This window comes from Electrona antarctica (genome assembly GCF_951216825.1).
Source record: "Electrona antarctica genome assembly, chromosome: 4".
NCBI classification, from domain to species: domain Eukaryota; kingdom Metazoa; phylum Chordata; class Actinopteri; order Myctophiformes; family Myctophidae; genus Electrona; species Electrona antarctica.
The window spans coordinates 34,731,340-34,758,750 of NC_136809.1; the positions used below are offsets into that span (position 1 = coordinate 34,731,340).

Sequence of the window (27,411 nt, forward strand, 5' to 3'; positions counted from 1 at the left end):
TTACTAACCAATCAGAATGAAGCATTGAACTAAAATCAACAACAAACCCGCCGTCTGTGTCTCAGTGTGATTATGGCTTTTACGTTACGCTTAACCATGCAAATGTTTGTTTGTTTTATTCAACAGCGCACTAAAATCACTTGTTGGCTTTGAGTCAAAATACACATGAAGCAGCATGAAAAGCCACCCGGCTGATTTTGTACTTTTACAGTTGAGGTTTTAATTAAAAAAACTAAGGCAAGTGAACTGATGTCTGTTGCTGTGCTGTGTGTGTGTTTCCAGCTGCAGTCTCGGTTGGAGCAGACAGCGGACCACCTTCAGACTGAGCAGGAGACGAGAGAGAAGCTGACCTCTGACTTTGAACAGGTTGGGATCAAACTTATTTTTTTTCCCCCTGTGAATATATTTATTGATTTATTTGTATTCCATATTCAAACATTTTTAATTTATTTATTCATAAATGAACGTGGCCCTACTTGCAGCGTCACACAAAAGCATCAAAGGTAGCAGTTAAGATGTTTCAGCTGTAATGATGTCATGTTGTGGCTTGTGACCCACCCAGGCCCAGCAGTGTGTCTCTGAGCTACAGTCCCAGCTGGACGAGATCAAGACAGAAGAATGTTCGTCTGCAGAGCTGAAGGTTCATAACTGTCTCTAATGTCCTAATACCTACTATCTCTAATGTCTTAATGTCCACTGCAACACTATCTCTAATGTCTTAATGTAAACTGCAACACTCTATCTCTAACGTCGTAATGTCAACTACAACAGGGGTTCTCAACCTGTGGGTCGCGACCCCTCGGGAGGGGGTCGCCAAATTATTTTGGGGGGTCCCCAAATTATTTATTTTTTCTTTATTTTTTATTTTTCAACTGAATGGCTGGAAATGGAAATTAAGAGTTTACATAGTACGTGGTGCATGCATAAACTTTCCTTAATTTTGTAATTGAATTAAAACACTGAAAACTGTTGGAAATCTTAAACTAGATGTTGTGATGAATATTAAATTAATCAATGTTAAAGAGTTAGGGGCTAGGGTTGCCCACAGAATACTGTGATGCAGCGTTGATCGTTGTGTCTGCTCTGAACGCAGCAGTTAAGTGGTGTTGAATGTTGTGTGTGTCTTCTCTGAACGCGTTGCAGGAGAAGCTGGACAAGGAGAAGAAGTTGACCAAAGACCTGGGCGCGGCCGCCACCAAGCTGCAGCAGCTTCTGAAGGGCACACAGGAGCATCTGAGCAGAGAGAAGGACGCGGTGAAGGCTCTACAGGAACAGATCCTGACCCAGGTACACAGAGATATCTACAGTATAGTGTGGTACAGTACAGCCACTACACACCAGCTGCTACATTTGACCCAATCAGGAGAGAAAACTCTCACACGGTACAGATTAAACAAGTGAAATTGGAAGTGATGACACGATGAAATGAGCCGACAAAAAATTTGAACTGGAACTGGATAAATGGGCATCCCACCTGAAAATGTATTTTACCTGTGCACCAAAGAGCTGGAGAGACGGGGAAACCCCTGTTACTGAACACTCTATAACAATGATTAGTATTCACAGTATAGAGATTTAACTTTTTAACAAAACAACAAAAACATGATCACTTACACTACCTTTAAATGTTTGTTTTTAAGATAAAAATAACAAGTCAGAGACATAAAGCCAAGCAGTAATTTAAGTGTGAGTATACGAACACAACCGTCGAGGGTGGAACTGGCTGGAATCTGGGTCAGGCAACAAAGTGATATGTGGCCATGTGATCAGACATCCCAAATGTTTCCAAAAATGTTTATATGTTGGCTGTTTTTGAATAGCCAACATATAAATGGATAAATTTGTTGGTTACAAAGATTGTGATGCTACATGTATGTTAACTACTTTTGCTGCCCAACTGCCCAAATCAGGAGCCAATCAGAAAGGATGAATAAAATTATGTTCTTAGTGATTATTCTATCGATAACTGTTTTTGATCAATCGGATAATCAATAACCCCATTGTTTTTAAGTCAATCAACAAATCAAAATAAAATCGAATACATTATTTTTAAATAAAAATATTAACCACATAAAGCCCTGTTATACGATTGTAGATCTGAATTTTTCAGATTTTTTTTTTTACTCCCCCCAAATTGATTATTGTATTACATTGTTTTTACAAGATTTTTTTCTTTTTTTTAATCAATTAAATCTTTTGATTTGCACTCCTACAATCGATATGATTTTAAATCTAAAATACCATTGTTCTGATTTGAGGAGATCAATACATAATCTACAATGAAATATCTGGGAAATCAGAAGATCCCCAGTTTGTGGCACCTAACCCATAACTGCTCCCCGGACACTGCCCCCATAAAGCCCACTGCTCTTAAATAGTTAGGATGTTTTAAAAATACAGAGGACACTTTTCACATTTGTGCAACTATACATGACAAATTCCCCCTATAAAGTCTGCTTGATCTTTATAAGATTGTGATCATAATCATAGAGTCTGTAACATGCTTGTTGCACAGATTGTTCTGTAGTATCACACAAGCACAGTCACATGCACGCCAAGTTCAGTGCAATTTCTTCTCAATACATTTCTTCTCCCTACTCAAATCAGCCGGCTGTTTTTTGTTTGTGTGAATTTATAGTTATTTTTAAAAAAAAAAAAGAAGAATGAGTTAGAGTGTTGTGTGCTTTGTCTCCTCTAGGAACAGACTGAGCAGCCCAAGGAAGGAACTTCAGTCTGATCTCTCACACACCTGGTGCCATCTTGGCACCACATGCAGTGACCAATGTGTTGGTCATCTTGACACCACCAGCGACCAACCATGTCTTCCACACATTCCACTCAAAACATTCCTCCGTTTACTTGTAGTCTTGAGAGTGTAGAGTTTAAGTTAACACACAGAGCCAATGAGGCTATGTTTTCATGAGCAAAGATGCAATTCAAACCAGATGCAATAATTTTAATAAAATAATCACGTCAATTGAATCGCGGGAAATCGCGCCTGGTGTGAATACAACTGTAGTATCCTATTTATTATAATATATGAAACATAAAAAGTCATCGCATGTCAGGTGGAAACATTGTATGTACCATTCCTTTTTATTACTGTTGAAAATAGTGAAAATAGTCGATCTACAAGCTCACACCGCTTCACATTGTGAGGCATTGTGAGCTTGTACATCGGCTATTTTCACAACTTTTGTGCGACACTCTTATAAGATGAAGTTGGGCATTACTTTACAAAAAAAAACAGAAAGTTGAAATAAGGAGATACAAGGTTTCTGCCTGACAGTGAAAATATATTATTATTATTATTATTATTACTATCCATTAAACCAGTCATCCAAAGTCCTATATATTATTATTATTATAATACATTAACAACATGAACCCTAGCGTACCTATTCTGGGAGTCGAACATTCGCCGAAAATATATTCCGCAAAGAGATTAGGTGTAGAAGGAAAACAAGGAGCGGACCAAGTACAGAGACCTGGGGGACCCTGGGCAACAAAGTATATATATATAGGGTTTAAAATGGTTAAAGCCAGTCATCTAAAAATCCTATGTGACCTGAAAGGTTGTCCCTTATTGACTATAATGATTTAAATGGCTCCAAATGATTCTGCGTGGGAAATTGAGAAAGATGTTGGGAAATCCTTTTTATGAATCGAACATTTCTTTTTTTTGTGTAATTTTTAAATCAAACCAAGCTGTTATGCTGGAGGTATTATTATTAGTACTGTGCCTTATACGAGGACATACAGTCAAATGTGATTTTAGAGTGTTTTTATTAATGCTCCGTATTACATTATGTCAGACAACTGTTTCCCAGCCTTCGTGAAATTCATTTATTTACATTGTTGTTTGAATCCAGCGAAGGCTTGTGAGTCTTATGTCTGCACTCACCAAAAAGGGGGAAAAAAGTGTCATTTTTCCATAACTGGGTTTTTAGTTAGGGCGATTATAGTCGTTTTTAACCCAATTTATGTCAACATAAATGATGAAGGTGATAACATTTTAATTGGCATGACATACACTACGATGTTATAAACTAGAAACACTGTCGTTGTTTATGATTTAGGTGAGTGCTTTGAGAAGCTTTATTGAAAACACTCAACGGTTCAGTGTTACGCTTCGTTTATACTCTGTCGTGCGACGTAAATAGTACGACGCGTGTCGCATCGTAGATGGCCGCATGACACCGCCGTACGACAAAGTATAAATCGGGCTTTATCGAGAGAAATAAAAAAGGGAAAATCTGCATGGTGAAACATGCATACTGGTGCAATGACTTGTGCCTAATGTAGACTCTTGTCGTACGACCGTGGTTGCGTAGCAAAGAAACAGCAGTTGTACAAGCTCACAACTAGCTTGTATAGGTATGCTGTTTTTGCCGCGCCACACCGTCGTACGAGGAAGTATACACCAGGCTTTTACCTCCCCTCCTGTTTAAACCTTTGTATCCAGAAAAAGGAAGGGTTATTATTTTTTTGGGTGTTTCATTTGTCATGGTACACACACGGATACAAAACCAAGAAGTGCCTTAACGCCTCTGTTGCCTCCTCCCCTGATACCAAAATGTGACTTTGTACCAAATAAACATATTTAGAAAAATATATTGTTTTGTCAGAGCAGTGATTAATCTCATCTGACTCACATTTTTTGGGGAGCCAGTTTCTTTAAAACATTTCGTTTTTCAGTTGTTTCTTTCAAATGTTTTTTTTTCTTTCACTACCTTCATATTTTCTTTATTTGCTGAGACAGATGGTATAGGAAAGATGAGAGGGAGATAGTGTATATGATTGTATCATTAAAAACATCTATATCCAGATCATTGTTATTAGATTCAGTGTTTGTTCAGTAACGGGGATCTCCCTGACTGTCTCTCCAGCTCTAGTAAACTAAAAAAGTAAAATATTTTTTGAATTGTTAAATGTATCAATTGTTAAAATATGTATCAATTTGTGACCTGACAATTTTGTTTACTAGATGAGTTGTTATTGAACACGCACTCTATATCAATGGCAATGATTGCTATAAGAAATATAGATATATCAGAAATATTATCTCACTTACACCACCTTTAATTGCTAACATTAAAACTAACTGAATTAGAAAAGAAATACTGGATGTATGTTGATCCTCCCCACCCGTCCTTCCTGTTCTGACATTCCATATGTTGATCTGACCTCATCAAACCCTGTACACTCAAGACACGCTCCATATATGGCCAGTACAGAATTCAATCCATATGTTGATCTGCCCCCCCCCCCCCCCCCCCCCCCCCATGCCAAAGCACCAGCGCTCGCCTAGCAGTATGCCGTCACCCAGGCGGATGCGTGAAAGGCAGAGGTCGCTTCTCGCCCTCAGGGTGTCTTACTGGTAATATATAAGATCAATAAACTGGCATTTTAAATGGCCAGTGAGTGATTCACACACTGGCTTTTGATGTTTTAAGAAAATACACATCCGAGTGTAAAATGAAATGAATACTATACATTTAACAACAAACTTGACAGACTGAGTCTCTTAAATTATTGCTACAAATAGGTCTATCAGACACCCACTAAAAAGTGACACATCTATAGGCTAAAGTAATTTACTGCAAATAATTAAATGGATATGGATATCATGCAAAACAAGAGCTAGAGGTTAAGAGGTTATAGATCCTATTGAACCTGTGATATACATAGTATAGCATACTTCAGTGGTTCTCCAAATGGTTTTCCAATTACCCTTTGATGTGGTTCCACAAAAAGGACCCTGGTCATAGGTCTGTAACTCATAGGCCTGACTCACACCTTCGCATTAGGCCCAGGCACCAGGCCTTAGGTCTCCATTTTTGTCACCGCTAAACCCCTTATGCCTAAACGACTTTGCCTTTTTTTTTGTTTACAATTTTGCAAAACATTTTTGAATAGTTAAATTGGCCAGTCTACAAGCTCACAACATGTCAATGTAAATTGGCTAGTTGAACTATTCAAAAATGTTTTAAAAAAAAAAAAAAGGCAAAGAAGTTTATGGAAGGGGTTTAGCGGTGACGAAAATGGAGCCCTTACTCTCTTAGCCCATACTCTCTCTGAGTTATGATGAGGGTGAGGGTCATTGAAATAAGTAAAGTAAATGAAATTGATCAAATTAAGGGATGAGTGATGTCATTATAATCTCTCTCTCTCAACACACACACACACAAGCACACACACAATTTAGAGAGTTGGTTTGTTTCCATGACCTAAAGCACATTTAAACTGGTTAAATTAAATTGGTTTCAAGTTTCCTTTTTTGAAAAAGGCACAAGTTTGGATTTCATAGGTGAGGCCTTGCCTCTTGTCAGAAGATAATGATTAAATGATTAGAAGGCTCAATCGAGATTATAGAAGATAATCTGATCACTGCTGCGACTTTTACTCTGAACGAAAAAACACTTCATTGCCACCTAGCGTCGGCACAGGGAACCTACCGTCGGCCTTCAGTACCAGCATAGGGTATATTCGTGCCTTAAAAAATGACGCAAGGTTATATACTGCCATAAAATCAGCTACGCAAGTTATCTAATATAAAGTTCTTTGTTTAACATATTTTCAGCATAACCTAGATTTATTTAGTTCCATTAGTTGTGACATCGTTAGTTGTGACTGACCGATGACAAATTATTGGCTTATAGCCTAATGTGACAAAAACAAAACAAATCTCCATGAATTCAAGGCTTCATGGGGTGTGCAACTGATAGAAAATAAGTAATTTCTTGTTGGGTGAACTACTCCTTTAAGCTTTGTTGGCTGGGCAGTATCATCAATATGAAATCAATATGTATGGCAATATGACACTTGATATTGTTGATCTTCTGGGGATATTGACATTGTGACATGGCATAAGAGTTGTATTACACTGCTTTTGTACACTGACTGTTAAGGCTTATTATGTGTAACAAAAATAAACCTTGATTATTTTCTTGACCTCCTGACTGAGAGTCTGAGACAGAAGAGGTGCTTCAGCCAACACTAGCCAAGGCAAAAGTTCCTACCCTACGCATCCCCTCCTGTACCAGCCGCCGGCCGGGTGTTGCTATTCCCGGAGCGTCTGAGTCTTCGTCCATTTTCGCACAACAGCCGTTTAGCGTCTCCCCTCCGACAGACACACACTGACTGAGACACGGCGTGTTGAGCCACCTGGAGGTCGGTCGGTACCGAACATGCCAGCTCACCCACCGGGCTCACCTTGAACCGAACCGCCGCATATATGTGCGTGAATCCTGCGGGGCCAGCGTATTCCTACCTATCCCTCGCTCTTCACACGGCCGATGGCCTGGCATCCAGGAGCCTGTAGTGCTGAACTAGTGGATTATTTGTGAGGATTTATTTATCTTGCTCTGCTGGGCTTTGCTTTGGGTTGGGGGGCATTGCCTTGCATAGCATTGCCCTGCATTGCATTGCTGCCACAGGGCCGGCTTGGCTGGACAGCGACAGAAAAGGACAGAAATCCTGCTCGGATTGACAGGTTGGTGCACAAAAAAACGTGTTGGTGGGGTTGCGGGTTTGAGTACCAGTCCAAGACGGGACAGCGTGTGTTTATTATGTTGTTAGAATTAGACATTTAGAATAGAATTGGTGCAGACAGTCAGACCTAAAAACGCAGCCCTGCAGACATTGTGGTTGGCATTGACTGTAACGACATTGATTATAACGTTTTGTTACATTCCCGTAATGTTATGTTCTGTTCGATTATATAATGATCACACCAGCGTAACGGCACGCCTATTAGAGCTCTGATGTGTTTTAAACAACCCTTGAAACATGATTTTTGTCCCCCCCCTCCTCTTTATGTGTGTTTTATTCAGACTCGAGGTCTTATTTCTAGTGGCAGCGCTTCAAGTGCGTCAGAGAATAAGAACAGGCTCACGTACACACTCAGCGACACAGACTAGAGCATGCAGCAGCAGATGTCTTGTTGTTCGGGACAATCTATATTTGTTTTTAAGTATAACACCAGACCACGATGGTTTGTTTTGTTTTTTAATGACTTTGTCTATCAAAGATTTAGACTTAGAGATAGTTTGAAACGGTCAGAATCGATAAAATACATCTACGAAAGTCTAAATCTTAGGCTATAGGCCAATGTGACAAAATAATGTCACCAACCATGCTGTGCGCGCGCGCGCGTGTGTCCTCTCAGTGACAGACTGGGCTGGCACGGGCTGTTCTCTCCTCAGCCAGGGACAACAGAGAACGCCCTGATCCGCACCAGGCTGACTGCCAGTGGCTGGCACATAATATGGCACATAATAATGCACAATAATCTAAACCAATATTTAATATCATACTGTCTTTTTTAAAATGTAAATTTGAATGCATTTAATATGTTCGAATATTGTAGCCTATTTCATCGCACCGTCGTGTTGTCTATGGAGGGGCTGCATAGCAGATTGGTCGAAACAATGCAATGTTATGAGCGTGGCTGGCAGGGATTCAGGCGCGCGTATTATATAATAATACGTATGTATATGAATGATACTCCAGTCATTTCTGTGCAAATGTTGGGTTTTATTGCATGGGGAGTGAGTGGGGACAAACAAGACGAGAGCACAGTGGTGATGATGTTGTTTTGACCGATAAGAGACAGGATGCTAGAAACGAGGTCATTCGTGACGTGGCCATCTCCATCATAACGTGATGATGATGGTGCACCTGGAGTCCTGCAGTAGGTGGGATGGATGGATGGACACTCATCTTCTGTTAAACATTTTTCATCATGTCAAGGATAGGTTTTTTGTCACGATTCATTTTATTTGATTATTAATTGTCATAGAAATAATTGCGATTAACAAAAAATTTAAAGAAATGACTGATGATGGCTGATGCCAATAATCAAAATAAAGAATGTATTATGGCCAAAATATGTGTTGCAAAAGAGTGGAAATAGCTGATCTACATCTAACTTGCAGATCACCATGTTTTTAAGTGTTGGATTTTGACAATTAAGCAAAATAATTGTGATTATGTCAAATCGGCGATTATGTTGTAATTGTGACATGCCTAAAGGATCACATAGTGGATCACGGACCCCCGTCTGAATAGATTTTGTGCCAGGATTTTCAAATTGACAAGTTTAGACATGCTAGGTTTGTTGTTTACCTGGCATCGTATATTTTCAAATGTACAGAATGCTATTTAAATAGCATGTTGTTTAAACAATTGCTAGGTTTGTTGTTTACCTGCTTTCCTAGTTTATTTGTGGCACTACATTGTACTTTCTGCACTCTACTTTATGACTATTTATCTTGTGGTTTATTGGCCTTATAGTTAATTAATGTTTACTCTGCTTATTCTGATCTCACACTTGTAAGTCGTTCTGGATCGGAGTGTCTGCTAAATATCTTAATGATAATCGTGACAGCCCTACATGGTAGTGCTGTCAAACAGATCTATGAGGCCAGCCCTACATGGTAGTACATGGTACAGCCCTACATGGTAGTACATGGTACAGCCCTACATGGTAGTACATGGTACAGCCCTACATGGTAGTACATGGTACAGCCCTACATGGTAGTAGATGGTACAGCCCTACATGGTAGTACATGGTACAGCCCTACATGGTAGTACATGGTACAGCCCTACATGGTAGTACATGGTACAGCCAGGGACAAATTAGCCTTGGGCCAGTGGGGCCGTGGCCCAGGGGCACTTGGCTCTCAGGGACCCTTGGCTCTCAGGGGCCCTTCAGGGAAATTGGACCACGTGGTACTGGGTTTGATGCCCTGAAAAGGGCTCCTGGGGCCCTTCATTGGCCATTGATTTTGTTAAATTTAGGTAAAAAAGATGATAAAAACACATAAAAACACAAATATGCCGCGCGCACACGCGCTATGGGGGCACTGCAAAAATTACCGGCCCAGGGGCCCTCGTTGGGGTTAATCCGTCCCTGGGTACAGCCCTACATGGTAGTACATGGTACAGCCCTACATGGTAGTACATGGTACAGCCCTACATGGTAGTACATGGTACAGCCCTACATGGTAGTACATGGTACAGCCCTACATGGTAGTACATGGTACAGTCCTACATGGTAGTACATGGTACAGCCCTACATGGTAGTACATGGTACAGCCCTACATGGTAGTACATGGTACAGCCCTACATGGTAGTACATGGTACAGCCAGGGACAAATTAGCCTTGGGCCAGTGGGGCCGTGGCCCAGGGGCACTTGGCTCTCAGGGACCCTTGGCTCTCAGGGGCCCTTCAGGGAAATTGGACCACGTGGTACTGGGTTTGATGCCCTGAAAAGGGCTCCTGGGGCCCTTCATTGGCCATTGATTTTGTTAAATTTAGGTAAAAAAGATGATAAAAACACATAAAAACACAAATATGCCGCGCGCACACGCGCTATGGGGGCACTGCAAAAATTACCGGCCCAGGGGCCCTCGTTGGGGTTAATCCGTCCCTGGGTACAGCCCTACATGGTAGTACATGGTACAGCCCTACATGGTAGTACATGGTACAGCCCTACATGGTAGTACATGGTACAGCCCTACATGGTAGTACATGGTACAGCCCTACATGGTAGTACATGGTACAGCCCTACATGGTAGTACATGGTACAGCCCTACATGGTAGTACATGGTACAGCCCTACATGGTAGTGCTGTCAAACAGATCTATGAGGCCAGCCCTACATGGTAGTACATGGTACAGCCCTACATGGTAGTACATGGTACAGCCCTACATGGTAGTACATGGTACAGCCCTACATGGTAGTGCTGTCAAACAGATCTATGAGGCCATCAAAACTGCAGCATCAGTTTGCTGACAAATGACGAACCCTATAGTCAGTGGTGGAAAAAGGGCCCAAATGTTTTACTTAATTAAAAGTATCAATACTGCAATATAGAAATACTCTGTTTTTGTAAAAGTCCATGGTCAAGTCAACAAACATTGATGAGATAATTGCCTACATTTGGTGAGATGGTATCGAAAGCCTCTCATCAAGATCAGAGGCGTATCTACAATAAGGCGAGGGCAGGCGTCCGCCTGTCCAAATCCATTTCTGGCCTGGCCAAAATCCATACAATGAGAAAAAAAGACGACAAAAACAAGACCTGAGAACTATTAATGGACAGCTGATTGGCCGTTGCGGTAGAGCGCCACCCTCAATCACCCATTGGAATGTAAATGCATGCCTTTCAGCCTTTGTATCCTACTCGTCTGGCAGGTATATCTCTTTGAAAACCTTTAGTGCTACGATTGTGCGCGGGGAGACGACAATTAACACTTATCTTGCCTGCCCAAAACGTAATTCCTGGATACGCCACTGATCAAGATGCTCTGTAAAATAAATAAATGATCAGAACATGATGAAGGGACAGAGGCCCTGTTATGCAACACAATGTTATACAATCTACATATGTCCGTGCTTCGTCTCTCTCTCTCAGCTATGGGGTTCTTTGTCTGAAAAATGGCGTAGACGTGTCTATATTGTTGGTTAAGCATGATACTCTGATAAAAATACTCATTGCAGTACGTTCTCTGAACAATGCAATGATGTGGTGATGTTTTTGTTGTTTAAACTTAAAGCTCTACAGAATATTCTAATAGTAATGCTTGCTAGAGTTTGTTCCGTAACAGGGGTCTCCCAAGAGAAAAGCTGTAGTTTAGCTTCGGATACCCATCAAGGATGTCATTGGTAGGAGGCAGGTATCTGATTCTGAACTGTCCATGGTGCCAGTGCCATCTCTATAATGAGCATTACTGAGGACCAGTTCTATGAAGATAAGGTTGAAAATGGGTTAATTGTACGTAGGTTAGACCAGTGGCATCTTTGTGGGCCATTGTCAAAGTCTACTGGAATCTGTCTCTGGCTTTTCTCCACCAGTGTGTGACATGTGGGAGGAACACACACACACACACACACACACACACACACACACACACACGTTGCAGAATCACACTTTCCACTGTGATCTAATGTTGTTTGTCCTTCCAGAGGACTTGTTTGGAAATATCAAGCTTGCGTTGCTTTGCGGTCAGCTGTCAGCAAGGTTGTCACAAACATGAATCTTAGTTGACGATTGTCATACAAATAGAAAGGGCTCTGGTGGAGCAGTGGTGAAGTAGCTGCCCACCACCGCTGAGGCTAGGGGTTCGAATCCGGCTTTTTCAAGCGACTATACAAAGACAATTGGCCCATGTTCAGGAGAGGAATCAAATAACAACAATGTGGGAAGACTAGAAAAACAACCTGGCAGAAATTAAAAGGGTCACATTAGTCTGATCTCCCTCCACACAGATGATTTAAAATAATGATCAATGCTTAATATTATACCAAGCACTGAAGTCACTTTACAAGCATATTCTATCGCCATGCGTTGATGCAGGTGCCACACCAGCAACAGCAGCCAGTCAGAATGAAACACAGGACAGGAGTATTAGGCTAGTAGGCTACTGCTAAAAGCAAGTGTCAAGAGCCATAGAATGCATATATCATTCATTTGAATACGCTGTGTGCAGAGAGATCTCGTAGGCTATGGTAAGTATTAAGCAGACTAAAATGTCCCTTTCTGATTTCTGTCAGGTTGTGTTCCCACATTATTATTGACTGACACGGATCGCTCAAACAAATTGAATGACAACAGGAAGTGATGCCTGTAATTCATGCAAGGCCTCATATGGGACACTGGAAACTTTTGGATAGCTTGAACTGCAGTATGTGCAACACAGCCTACACACTAAAAAGCAACTTCTTGAAGTGGAATTAACCAGCCATCAGTTTCCCCCATCCTGTATCTGTGGTTTTGCATAACTCCACAGGCAGCTCCTCCAAAAGGGATCGATGGCTCTTCCACTGAAGTTACAGACTGCAAGGCCTGCAGCTAGCTGTACTTTTGGTGTGGAGACATTTCCATTTAATTCAGTCCAAGTGCTTAAAGTGTCTGTTGACTGTTTGTTGTTCCATCAGAGAGTCTGGGCTTTTAGACTAGGTTTATATATCGTCTCTGTTGGCTGGGAAACCTCATATGTCCAAAACTGTTACTTTTCAAGATTCTGATTCAATCAAAAATAGCAAAAGTAACATCTCCAAGTTTCAAGCTTGTAGATCTGCTACTTTTGATCATGATGCTTTTGTGTGACACTGTATAATAATAATAATAATAAAAACGGCCATGTTATTGAGTTCAGCTGTCATTATTAAAAAATAACAGACCGATGAATTCATGGATTGACCAATCAGAATCGCGCATTCAACCAAGCCATGTAATATAACAGTATAATGTGTATGCAACATAAGCAAATGCAACAATAGAACAGTAATAGATCTTAGAACATCGATCTTTGTGCATATAGTCCAGGGGTGGGCAACTTTGATGATGGAGAAGGCCACTATATTTCTGAACCAATTATCTCTGCATTTTAACTTGTTTTAATGCCCTACTTTGTCATTCTATGACCTATGTCACACAAAAGTAGCAAAAAAAGTAGATCTGCTATTTTTCCTTTCCTTTAAAAAAAAAATCCTGAATTTTTGGTACTTTTGAATTGGAATCCTGAAAAGTAATTTTTTTTATTTAATTTTAAATGCATTTAGTTATAGGTTAACTATGAAGCTACTAATATAGACGGAAGTAAATAAAGCGGGTCATGTCATGCATCTTTGGAATTGCAATAGCTGAAATCAATAATATATCAGTATTCGTAAATTAACCTGCGGGCCGCATTAAGTGAAGGTTGCCGCCTGTTGCCCATGTATGATATATGCTCACATGCAGGTGAGGCGTCATAATGTACAGTAGCATCATACTACAGTGGCAGGCAGCATACATCAGACATGTCATTGATGTCAATGCAAACTTATAGGTGGCAGTTTGAATACAGCAGCAGCACGGCTGCCATCACAGGCTCAGCATCATTTTGAGGATGGAAAACCATGTCTTCCTTAAACTAAATGAAGATTGTAGTGTGGTGTCTGACGTTAGGAAGAATATGCACTATATCGTCTGGGTGGGAAGTTGGGAACCTCATATGCCCAAAATTGTTACTTTGTTTCAGGATTCAAATAAAACATTACAAAAGTAGCAGATTGACAATGTCAAACACGTTTGAACTTGTAGATCTTCTACTTCATGCTTTTAAGTGATACTGTAGTATGATCAAGTAAGGCATTAATAAAGAACAGTATGGAGATAATATCTTCCCGACAGTGACGATATGTTTAATTTATACGCCTCCGGCTGAAGTGTTGTGAGTTTGTTGATTGAGTAGAAAAAATCTAGGAGGCCTTGTATAGACCTCTGGGGGCTCATGAAACCAACCTGAACAATGCATGGTGTTGTGGAATTTGGATCAATCAGCAATTGATGAGGCAAACGGGAGTCGAGACAATATTCTATGAGGTGATGGTTAGGCTACATGATATCATGGGTACTTGGGTAGTAGTATTACAATAACACTCATGTGGTTGTATGTTAGTTCTGCCAGAGCACAGGGTAGAAATCGAGCTGCTTCAAGGACAAACTGAACCATAACAACTTAACAAGGCTGTACCAAAACAATAGCTGTCAGGCCTAGTCGAAATGTCTACGGTAGGCTCTTACAAGCTACCAAATACCATAAAGTAGTACTATAAGTGATGGTAAAATATAAAAGTTAGATATATGCAACCATATCAATATAGTGTAAGGAATAATTCTTATCTACTGGAATTGTAAAGGCAATGGGATTGATCAGTGGCACGTTTCAACGGTGCTGATGAGGCATAGTTAGGCAAGGGTTAGCTAGCGTGACGGGATGTATTGATTACCAACACAACTAATAATAAGGTCAATTAAGCATTATTGATTTATTGTGATTTATTGGTTACTGATTATAACCAGGCAGCTAATAAGTGCCTTTGACTAGTAGTGAGTGTGACATATTAGCTGCTACTCCTGGGAACAGCTTAGAATGAATCCCTTCAAGGACCCCTCGCCTGGTAGTAGAGTTGTTCTGATACCAGTATCAGAAAAGCTCTCTGTCGATACTCCCTAAAATGCCGGTATTGGCGAGTATGCCAGTCTATGCAAATCAGATACCATGTAATGTATCATAATAATGATATGTAATTTACAGTGAGTAAACAATGATTTAGCATTTGAATGCTTCAGTTTGACTGACTGATTGAATACTTATTGTTCCCCCTAATTACATTATTATTTTTACTAAGCTTTTATTTACATTTTACTAACATTTATTTATTCCTAGATCAGGCTCTTAAACATTTTAATTTCAAGGACCTCCATAACTCAACAATTGTGTACTCTCTGAGTTACAAGTGTCCATTTAGAACCCCCAAAAAGTCCCTGGACCCCACTTTGAGAACCACTGACTGAACCCACTAAATTACACGCTGTACACAGCGATCGGTAGTCTGGATCGATCAATATGCAAGTTATGGTTATTGGAATCTGTAACTTTTATTGGTATCTCTACTACAGTATTTAGTGAGTACTGAGTAGCAGGTGACTTCTGACAGTCACATTGTTTGTTTTCTCCAGCTTGTCCTACTCGGACTGCTGAGGGTGTTATTTAGTGAATGTTGTTTAGACAGATGTAACAGTAGATGTTTACCTGGTATCCTAGTGACTTTGTAGCACCTCATTGCTTTTCTTTGCACCCTTGGTGACTCATTTGTTTACTAGGTTTAATGCCATCTGTAAGTCGCTCTGGATGACTATAGAGTATGTTAAATCAGTGGTTCTCAAAGTGGGGTCCAGGGGGTGTTAGTTATAGCATCAAACTGTTTTTAAACCACTTGAATCTGATATACATCCGCTATTTTATAATAGCAGATCTACAAGCTACAAGCTAAATTCTTTAAAAGACACAACGACACAAATCTTGTATGGGGGTCCTTGGCACTGTGAACCACTGTGCCAAATGATTAAATTGTAAATTGTTGTAATTGATTGAGTGCATGCACTTTAGGGACCATGGTTTGAAAGCTGTAATTAGCCCGAGAACTTTATTTACTGTCTGTCATTGAGGCTGTGAGTTAGAATGTGACTCACTGTAATTCACTATGATTTTCTTGAAGTTAATTAGTTCTCCTAAAAAAAATATATGGTTTGTTAAAGATACTTTTAGTGATATCTGTTTTGTTAAATTAAGTGTTAAATAGCTCTATATTCTGAGATAATATTCATTATCATTGCTGTAGACAAGAGTTTGTCGAAAATACATTTCATTTCATTCATCTAGGGATACCAATTTCATACAATCATCATCGTTACTGAACAAACACTATAGCAGTCGGAGCTTGAACCTTTTAAAAAACAAAATCTTCTTGTTTTTATCGCCCAAACATTCACTTACACTACCTTTTAAAGCTGCTGTTGAGCTGTGTGAGGGTGTCAGTTGTCTGACCTGATAAGTCATCATGACTCCTCAGTGGTATGGACTGGCGGCTGTGTGTGTGTGTGTGTGGGTGTGTGTGTGTTTGAGCCTGATATGACCTCTGACACACACGCACCACAACTCGCAACGGTCTTTATCAACGGGAAACAGAGGGAGACAACAACAACATGTCATGTTTGCTCTAGTATAAGTACAGAACTTAACAGAAGTAGTAGTTATATAAGTTATGTATAGTGTTTGTTAAAGTGAAAATTGTCATTTTAATTGTTCAATCAATTATAAAAAGGACATTTTTGATATGATTTTTAACTGTCATATTATATTCACAATAACCATGCTACATAAATGTATTGTAACCGTATGACCACTTCTAAATACTATTTTACTATTTTTAGTTGCTCATATCTGTCAGTGTCTCCCCCATTTTAATCTGAGTTCCCAGAAGTTTTCGCCAGCTCCTGCATTACAAACGGGAGGGGCGAGGAAACCCCCCTGCACTCACAGGCAGTGTTGAGAAGAAATTGGCTAGTAACGTCACGTGTTACCTGTATTATACCGTAACCTTTTCCAGTAACAAGTAATATAATGAATTACAAGTTCAATTACTTTACTTTAAAGTTTTTAAACTCCATACATATGAATATGAATGAGACTGTTCAACCCCAATTCCATTGTCATGCCACGGCAGCTTTAGGCCTTATTTATGGTTAGACTTGATTGCGTGCCATGTCGCACACCGAATATAGCTGATCTACAAGCTACAATCTTAAACATCAGCTATTTTCTTTGCTGCGCAATCCATTCCATTTGAGGAAGCTTTTGTTTATCAGCAAATGTAGGCAGTTGAAGAAGACAGTCCATCTAAAATGATTTTGACAGCTCAACTTCATCAACGTGTAGCAAGTAGCCTATTGCTTGTCTAGATTCTAGAAGATAGCTTACAAATGATTTGTTTTACTTTTTCCTGGGCTGGGCATTGTAAGTTGAATAAAATTATCATGCCAAAAACCTACTTTGAATTGAATGCACAGTAAAAGTAAGTCAAGTTAATTAACGTAACGAGTAGTGTAACTATTAAGATGCTGTAATGACCACATAGCTACCAGCAAAATGCAACGATACATAGTATTACTATATTATGAATAAAATAACTTGTACGTATAGAGCTAATGATTTCACTTTTTTCAGATTTGTCTGGTTTCCAGGTTTTTGTGTGACAGACAGACAGACTTATGTGAGGATCTATATCTATGTGCATATTTCATATTGACTGACTGTGTGGGGGCATGATGCATATCTTCAATAGCTGCTCTGATATTTGATCAGAAATTGATGGGGCGTGATATTACATGCTTGGCAGTCAATGTGTTAAATGTCCAAACACCATACATCCATTTTTAGACTCCGCTAACTGTAGTCGAATTTCACCGTTCAATGTTTGAGAATGGCCTGTTCTTCAGATGACCACCGCGCTCTGACTATAGGTGCGCTACCCGTTCAAAACATAAAAATAACGGTAGTGCGTCGCAGTCGCACACACCAAGACTGGTGAAGGCTATCCAGCCTTCATCAGCTATCCAGCCTTCATCAGTGTCACACTGATGAAGGCTGGATAGCCGTAACGTTTGTCCATATTTGTTCAAATATGAAATAAACTATTTGAACTGAAGTCTTGGTGTGTGCAACCCACTACTGTTATTTTGAGAATGGCCTGTGAAATCTATCTTTGAAATCTGAATTATTCTTTTACAAACAAAAGGTCTTAAGATGACTCATGACTTTTATAGGAACCCAAAATATGTCGATAATCTTGTAACAGTAGTTGTCTTTTAGAGGATCTGTGTTTTAAGTGTTGTAATGAAACACTAATGCTTCCCATAAGCCCTAACCACACCAGAGGGTCGCCATGCAACTCCTTGCAACATGCAACTACTTGCAACATGCAACCATTTTTCCCAATGGCAGTTGCATTGGTGTGGTTTGTTTTGTTGCAAGGAGTTGTGAGTAGTTGCAAGGAGTTGCAGCTGGTGTGGTTTGGGGCCTTAGAGAACCTATTTTCAGACTGTAACTAATTCTCTTTATAGTAAAAAACGGTACCTAGGTTGTACGCGTGTTGTGCAGTTAGGCAGTCTCTCCAGCTCTTTAGTAACAGCATAGAAAATGTTTTTTGATTCAATCAGGACAGTTGATGGAAATATTTTAGATAATAGGAATATGGATCTTTAATGGGGTCTGTTTCAATGTATTATAATTGAGTGAAGCTTCCTTAATTTTGACAGGAAGTGACAGAGTGAAACTCTGGAAATGTAATAGAGTAAAAGTACTCAGTAAGTCAGAAGGACTGTAAAGACCTAATTAAACCAAGTGCATATTAACTTTATCTTTAATGTTATAATGTTTAAACTGTGATTCCATATTAATATCTTTAAGAGTCATTAATATAGAATTGGGGTTCCAACATAACACCCAGTCAGGGGCATTTAAGATGCCATTTTGATTGATAATGTTATAAGGTTTAGCATTTAACAGGGATATTTTGGATATAGTCAATGTGAGGTAAATGGTGATAATTTAGTAGGATAAGCATAAAAGTAGCTTTAGCCACCTTAAAAATCAAGTATTCAGTATATATTTAGTATAAAACATGAAAGTGATATGCAGTAATAAATGGTACACAGAATAGTCAAAAATGCATGGAAGAGGTATTACCTGGAATAATTGATGAAGCAGACACAAGAAATGGAGTAATAAAGTTAAAGTAAGTTTAGTTTTTAGTCTTAAGTTTCTTGTTTACAAGTCAATCAGATCACAGCCTCTTTACACAATACAGGTTTGTCAATGTTCAATCATGGAGGTCCTAGTGTACAATTGTTATGAGAAGGATTATATAGTACAAATGACGTAGGCATAAATGATGCACAGACAAGTGTTGTCACTCCGTGATTGGAGGTGGTAGCGACAGAGTTCCAGCATGTTCTCGATGCTTCGAGACTTCCAACGTTTGTTTGTTCTGACGTCAAAAGAACTCCTCATGCTTCAAGATATGGCAAGTCACAAACACAGACGGGCAGGCTGGCAAACAAATGTTAATGTGTTCCGGGTGTTGTTGTGGCCTTCACCGGAGCCACTCTGACCAAGGCAGAGTTGACAGTCTGACCAGGGCAGAGTTTGACAGATAGAATACAGGAGAGAGTGCAACCCATGACAGGCCATGAGGTCAAGGGGTCATACAATGAACGGTATATCAGAAATTATCTAACAACAGTGTACAGGATAAACAAGTGAAAATGTCTGATTATTAAAGAGCTGAGAGATTGGAAGACTCCTGTTACTGAACTAACACTACAGTATATATAGCAACGGTTACTATCAGAATATAGAGCTTTAAAAGTTTAACAAAACGTTTTGTTTCAACCACTACCTAAGTCGGTACTATTAGCCAGGCTAAGTCAGTACAGAGTGCACTAAGTTCCATACTTGAAGACAGAACAAGATGTGTACTTACTACTTTCTACTATAGTTCAAGTCAGTATAGGTTGTGTTTGACGTGTTGTTGCATTGTGTTTTAATAATAACTAAACCTATTTCATCCCACGGGGGAAATTCAGTTTTCAGCTGAGTGCTTTTCTCTAGGGAGCACTGTGGGCAGCTAGGGGTTAACCAGCAGCATTGGTATTGTGGGGAACGCTTCTTCTGAAAATAGCACGTCGTGTTGTGAGCTTGTCAAATACACTAGTATAGAGCCCTGAGGGACTCCGGTCAACCATATGGGGTTAGTGTGTTGCTCAGAGACACCTTGACACATTGCCGGGCTCCAACAGCTGGGACCTGTCTGTGTCTAACCTCAGCTATGCGATTATGGGGTGTTTTAGACCTATTATTTAAACCTATTGTGCCAATAGTACAATATCCAAAATCACAGACAACTGATGCCTTGCCCATGCACAGACAGGCCTAAAGTAATTACCCTATGTTACCCTATGTTGACCAATCATCATCATTATGATGACTTATGCCCTGTGGAAGCCACTTTCTCTTTCTCATGTGGAATGTGTTTCACTCTGGGAGCGCATTCAGTGCACCGTCAGTTTACATGACAGACTCCGCACTGGCAGGAGGAGGAGACGGTTCTTTTGGATTACCATACATTACGTAACGTGGGTAACTACTAACTCACCCACTGAAAACATAGTAACATAATGGCGTTACTGAATGGGAAAATGTAAAGAGTTACGTTACAAGTTATCAATGTCACTCGCACTATACTACTGGTGTGTTCTTTTTCAGTCTACAGTACACCAAGTCGCGATCTTCACCAAAAAGTATTTTCAATCTGTCCTAATGAAAACTGATATACTCATGGCATACTGTATCAGGGGGAAAGATTTACATATTGTGTACCGTTAATATGACATAAGGTGCTATGCTGTAAAGTATTCCATGTAATTCAGGGGGGCTGTGTATGAAAAGGTTATTTACAGGGGTGAACTGAGCTAAACATGTTTGAGAACCACTATTTCAGGTTATTTAGACTGATGCCAGGTTCATTGTTTACCTGGTATCGTATAGTTTCAAATATCCTTATATACAATTGAAAACATGTCCCCAAAAGCACGCACAGGAACAAAAGGCACCAGCTACTACGTCACTGACACGCTGCAACACGCTGCAACACACACTGCAACAACACACTAACACGACACAGTCTTACCCTCCGCGTCGATCCACGGCTATCTCCTCATGTCGCGCCGCACGCCCACAGTCAACAACACCCGCGTAAAAACTGTCATTGCACTGCCACTACAGCCGCCTCCCGTCCACACTCACAAACAACATCAATATCAATAATAAACACAAACACGCCACAAGCACCGACACCCCCGCCTAATTTGTTGCCAGGTCTATGAAAACAAGCCCAGAAAAAATGCCATTCAACACGCTACTTACAACTCGCTTACAATTCGCGGACCTGGCAACACTGCATCCTGTTTTCCCATTGGCTACGGTTGCTACAACACGCATTTGCACTGCATCTTGGGAGCAACACAGCTTAATGTAGGGGTCACCGATTGCTGTGCTACATCCCCCTCATGTCCTCACCACCCCGTTCGGCTACACCACACACACTCACCTACACAATTCTCCACATGCAACACAGGGCCCTTATTGGCTAGCCCCCTCACATGGCGATCCCCACGCAACAAAACACAGCCAGCCACACACACACACACCCACCCACACACACACACACAACGCCCACGTTCGGAAATATCGCACTGAGCGCACTGTGCAAACCTGGCGTGGTACAAGCGGGACAAACCGACGCGCAAATATCGACACGAACAACAACACCAACACTACACGCACACGCGCGCGCTGCAACAACACACAGCTACGTCCAGTGTGTGTGTGTGTGTGTGTGCGTGCGTGCGTGCGCGGGGGGGAATTTGGATCGCCTCGCGATGCAGCGAAAATGCCACTACACTACACAGGGCTCGACAGTGCGACTAGGTACTCGCATTTGCGCCTTACAACATCACCGTGCGAGTTGTAACATTCACTTTGTACCACCGGTGCGACTACACAATCCGAACTTTAAAGCTACAACTTGCGCAGTTTACATCCACAAGAATGTGTCACTCTCTCGGTTCTGCACCGCTGCTGGAGAAGTATAGCACTGTCGCAGGCAGCGCCACTAATCCCCCCCCCCCCCCCCCCCCCCACACACCCCAGAGACGGAGGAGAGAGAAGAGAGCGAGAGAGACAGAGAGCACACACGTGAGTCCTGCAAATTATATTGACCCAATATTAATTTGTACAACCTAGCAAAGCATAAGATATCATGCTTTGGAGAATAGGCTGGTCTCTCTTTTTACAAGACATAAGCCATTGCATACAGCTTCTCAACCCTTTTAAATTTCAAGGACCCCCATAACTCTGAGAGTAAAACCAAATGGACCCATAAGAGTCCCATTTGATTCCATTTGTACAGTATCACAGTTAAACGTTATAACAGAGTCCATTTGGTTCCATTTGTACACTCTCAGAGTTACAGACCTGTAGGGTCCACTTGGTTCCATTTGTACACTCTCAGAGTTACAGACCTATAATGGGTCCATTTGGAACCCCCTCAAGGAACCATGAGGGTCCCTGGATCACACCTTTGACAGCCACTGCTTTAAATCTATACATAACTAATATAGAGCATATTTGATCCATTTATTGTTATGGATAAGAACAACAACACTACACGCGCGCGCGCGCACGCGCTGCAACACAAAACAGCTGCATACAACGCGTGTCACTGTGGACTTCTGTATCTGTGGACTTCTGTATCGCAACGCGGGGCAACGCAACTCTGGGATGAGCGGGCCGAAGGCCCGCGAAATTCTAGTATTATACAGATTATTTATGTTGTGATGTATGTATGTGATGCTAGGTTCTTGGTTTACCTGCGATCCTAGATTACTGAGGCAGGTCTCTCAGTAATCTCTGCATTTGATTTATTGTATTTATTTATTTAGCTAATGCATGGTCCTTAACTTAAGCCAAGCCTCCTGATCTGATGTATGGAGGGTGACTAATCCTCCTTCCAGTCCTTGGAGAGGACACACTTCAATGATGTGCTCCATATTGTTCCTCACCACACGGCACACGCATATAGTGGGCTTGGGCTACTGCCCCATTTGTGAAGGCTGGCCAAGCAGGGGCCATGTCCAGTCCTGCACCTATATACTACTGTCTCATTGGGAGGTTGGTGGCAGGGACCTGTTGGTTGGGGTCTGACACCAGGTGTTTGTTTTGGACCTCCTTGCACTCCTTTTTCCAAGCGTATTGGATGGTGAAGTCAGCTGGTATCCTGCCTTTTTCTCCTTTCTAATGATTTGATCAGCCCAAAACATTGTGTTTATTGTCATGATTTGTCACAACTCAAGTTGGCTTTGTCCGCGGTGTAAACGTCTTTAAATAAATACTGTTTGAAAAGTCTATGAGGAAAATGAACGGGGAATTCTTTTCCGGGTCTCTCGAGGGGGCGGGACTGCGACGCTCTAGTCAATTGTACTTGTGTCGTGTTGTGCCGTGCCGTGCGTGTCGCGTTGCGTTGCCTTGGGTTGTTGTGTTATGTGCGTATGGTGGTTACTGGTTACAGTGTTTGTCCTCTGATGACTCATGGGTTCCTCTGCACTCTGTCAAATCAACACTGATCCCAGTACAGTGAAACTGTACACACACACACACACACACACACACACACACACACACACACACACACACACACACACACACACACACACACACACACACAGAAGAGGCGAGAGAAAGAGATGAGAGGGGGATAGAAAGATGAGAAAGACAAAAGGAGACAGAGACAGAGGAAGGGATCAAGGACACAGGAAAGGGTGGAGAGAGATGACAAGGCAGTAGGAGATGGAAAAGGAAACAGATGGATAGACAGAATGATGGTCATGACAGAAAGAGATTGAGAGAGGAAGATAACACTGTTCTCAGCAAATGTGTGTATGTTTTGTAATGTATGTATTAATTAATATGCATACTCATTCTCTGTTTGCCCTTTGCAATATATTTTAAATGACATCCTCGTGCATGATGACCTGGCCATTCGTCATTGTCCAGGGCCGTCTGTTCTCGTGTGATCACCGTCTTGCGTCATTCATTTCAAGGACGGACGCTCTAAATCAGGGGCTCCCAAACTTTACAGCTCTAGAGGCAAAAGATACAATTTGGTGTCTTATTGTGAATTAACCACTTTCTGGGGAAAACTGTCGCAGAAAATAGCCGATCTACACGCTTGTAGATCAGCTACTTTCAGCGAAGATATTTAATTTGAAGTGGTTAACCAACTTAACCACTTAAAGGAGCATTCAGTGATTTGGGTGATTTGAAAAAAACCCGGTCCGCCCCGGTAACAAGATGTGCACATGCATGCACAATGGGGGGAAGTGCAACAGGCCAACAGCACGCACACAAAGGCCCGCCCCCGCGGTTGATTGGCGGAAGGCCCCTCTCTATCCTGATTGGATGAAGGCTGGTAACCTGACTCCGCCAGATGGGGCAGCAGAGAGTACACTGGGTTCCCCCCTCTTGCTCCCATCTGGGAACTCTCAGGCAGACTTGATGCTCCGGCCACCAAACGGCCTGGCCAATCAGCGGCAGCTAGAGGCGGGATCAAGGCAGCACTGGCGGAGTCAGGTTAGAAGGCTGGGCCACCTAGCCAAAAACGAAACCTACGTTTTGTTTTTTACCCCAGGGGTTAACTGGGGACAGGGAGGAACTCACTCTATAGTTGGGAGGATTATCACAACAAAACAAAAAAATAAGTGATATTTGAATTAAGTGAAATCACTGAATATACCTTTAAAGGACAACTTTAGTTTTTTTCAACCAAGGTTCATGTTTTAGGTTGTTATTAGAGAAAGTAAAAGATGAGTGTTAATTTTCTTTCTTTCGTTTTAGGGATTTTAGCTGTTTTTGACAGGGGGGCGGGGGCATTCGAGCATGGGGCTAAATATGTATTTTTTTACACATTTTTTTTTATAGCGATTTCTTTTTTTATTATTTACTATAGTCCTACTAGACCCCAAGAAATTACATCTGGCCACAAAAGATCAGCATCTACTGAGTGTGAAGGTATCCTACTGGGGGGGGGGGGGGGGGGGGAAGCCACACTGTGTGTCACACTCAATATGTCAGTTTGACACATTTAGTAGATCCTGTGATCTTTTGTTGCCAGATGCAATTTCTTGGGGTCTAGTAGGACTATAGTAAATAATAAAAAAAATCGCTATAACATTTTGTAAAAAAAAATACATATTTAGCCCCATGCTCGAATGCCCCCCCTGTCAAAAACAGCTAAAATCCCTAAAACGAAAGAAAGCAGCAAATGAAAAAGAATTGACACTCATCTTTTACTTTCTCTAATAACAACCTAAAAAAACTAAAGTTGTCCTTTAAGGAACCAGAATCGTTAAAATCCTGAAAGGATCCCAGAACCCTGGTGACAGGCATGGTGTTCAGGGCGTGTTCAACAGTGGGGAGTGGAAGTGGTGAAACTAAAACATATTATAGTTGATTGACACTTCATTGCGTCATTGCAGCGCTGAGAAAAGTTGAAACCAGTTCAACTTGACTTTGTTTTGTAGTGTGTCGATCGTCAGTTTGTCTTCTATTGGCAGTGCTAATTTCCACATTTAATTTTGTTTTAATCAAAGTCTTTTAAATAAAATTCCATTTAGTTTTTTAGTCATCTGAAATGTTTTACTTTTAGTCTAAGTTAAAGTAGTTTTAGCTAACAAAATATTATAAGATTAACTAAATCTATGGTTGATTTAGCTGACTAAATTATTTTGGCAGGCTTTGATGGTGCTGATTTGTAGGACTGGCTGTTTTCAGACCACGACACCCAATCTTAATTCTACTGGATCTATTCTCCACTAGTTGACGAAATTGTCAATATATTTCATAGTTTTAGTCGACTAAATTAACTTGTAGCCTTGGGTGAAAAGAGGCACTATGTAACCTTTTTATGAATGAATAAAATGTAATTTTGTCCTACTCTATATGGTAGAGTATATGTTAATGCAATATAACTTATTATATTTAGTCTCTCCATGCTCTTCTACTGAGACATTTAGATCCTGTGTCTAGGTGAGACATGACCTTTGACACCATCCTGTTTTTGGTTTGACACATCTAAAATTAGAGGAGACCAGGGTTCAAATCCGAGGTAGAAGAGGAAGGGTTAGGGTTTCTGAAGTGTCCACATAGCCCTCCTCTGAGACCTCCTCTGAGACACATACCGAGTAGACAGGAATGGTCCTCAATAATACTCATTATAAGCTGACGATAGATTGAAAATGGTTGAAGTGGTCCTTTAAGTATATGGGCTGTTCAGGATTGATGCAATGTTTGTTTACAAATCATCAATGGCAACTATTTGTATGACAGTCTACTAAAATGTCATGATAGTGAGTGACAGCCCCTACTGGTGCGAGAGGCAACACACGCACACGCACACGCACACGCACATGCACACTGCACACAGACAGACAGGACTTGCAGGAGCTCCACACAGAAAGGCATGTTAACGGCACAGCAATAGCTAGGTCACTCAGTGGTTCTCAAACTTTTCAAGCCACGACCCTGACAAACCACCCTAACAAGTACTTGGAATTGTAAGAGTTGAGGCATTACATTTTGTTTGACTCTGTTCTGCAGAAGATTATGGGTGCGTTCGGAAATGCGCACCGGTGATGTGCTCAGTTTTATGAGTGTGCTGGGTGGTCACGTCACAGAGCGCACCGAGTGTGGCTTATTTACGAACGACCAGTTAAAACATGGACCAAGGTAAATTATGAATGTGATGTACTAAATGCTTGCCTTGCTAGCAATTAGCTTTCACCCCCGGGGAGCGCTTGAGACACCGCAGTGGCGCACTCACAGACACTGAGCAACCCCAACTTCTGAGTAGGGTCGGTCAGTGGGGTGTATAAAAGTCTCCTTTCAGGTGCAGCGCAACAGATTTTCGTACGACAACGCACCCAGTGCACTGAATAAACAAACGAGAAGAGGGCACACCAGTACGCTCGCCGCTCAGTGCGAATTTCTGAACGCACCCAATGTGAAGATAGAAGATCTTTTTTTTGTTTGACAAGTACTGTACAGTTCTCTTTTTGTATTGACATATCGGCCGTGCGTGCGTGCGTGCGTGGATATGCACATTGTGGTACTCGTACCAGCAGTGTTGCATTGGTGAATCCTGATCTCTGGCAGGATGCTAAATTTAAAGACATCACACGCACGTCGCTTAACACCTACACTAGGTCACACACAATGGGCAATTGATATGCATCTAGGCTCATTCCTGTGTTAATGCATGCTGGTGTGACCAAGTAGACCGCTGTACCTTGCACATGTAAGTAAAGCTGCTACCTTTAAATAGATCTTAAATCGCTTTTCTGTATACTATTTAAATAGTCCTGACAAAAAATGCTGCTATTTGTCCAAAACTGACTG

The 27,411-nt window shown here is 41.1% G+C and overlaps 2 protein-coding genes across 7 annotated transcripts in view; both read left to right on the forward strand.

Annotated features, from left to right (window-relative positions):
- rrbp1b (ribosome binding protein 1b) overlaps positions 1-4,614 on the forward strand; it is a 36,947-nt gene extending 32,333 nt beyond the window's left edge. For all 5 annotated transcript variants that reach the window (XM_079499966.1, XM_079499968.1, XM_079499967.1 and 2 more), the window contains 4 exons: positions 283-366; positions 563-640; positions 1,144-1,287; positions 2,699-4,614. In XM_079499966.1, the coding sequence (XP_079356092.1) occupies positions 283-366; positions 563-640; positions 1,144-1,287; positions 2,699-2,737 (345 nt within the window). In that variant the 3' untranslated portion in view covers positions 2,738-4,614. The remainder of the gene's footprint in view (positions 1-282; positions 367-562; positions 641-1,143; positions 1,288-2,698) is intronic.
- A 2,413-nt stretch (positions 4,615-7,027) lies between these two features.
- Positions 7,028-27,411, forward strand: part of LOC306922298 (CSC1-like protein 2) — a 71,309-nt gene continuing 50,925 nt past the window's right edge. For both annotated transcript variants that reach the window (XM_079499788.1, XM_079499789.1), the window contains exon 1: positions 7,028-7,495. The gene's annotated coding sequence lies outside the window, so the exon portion shown is untranslated. The remainder of the gene's footprint in view (positions 7,496-27,411) is intronic.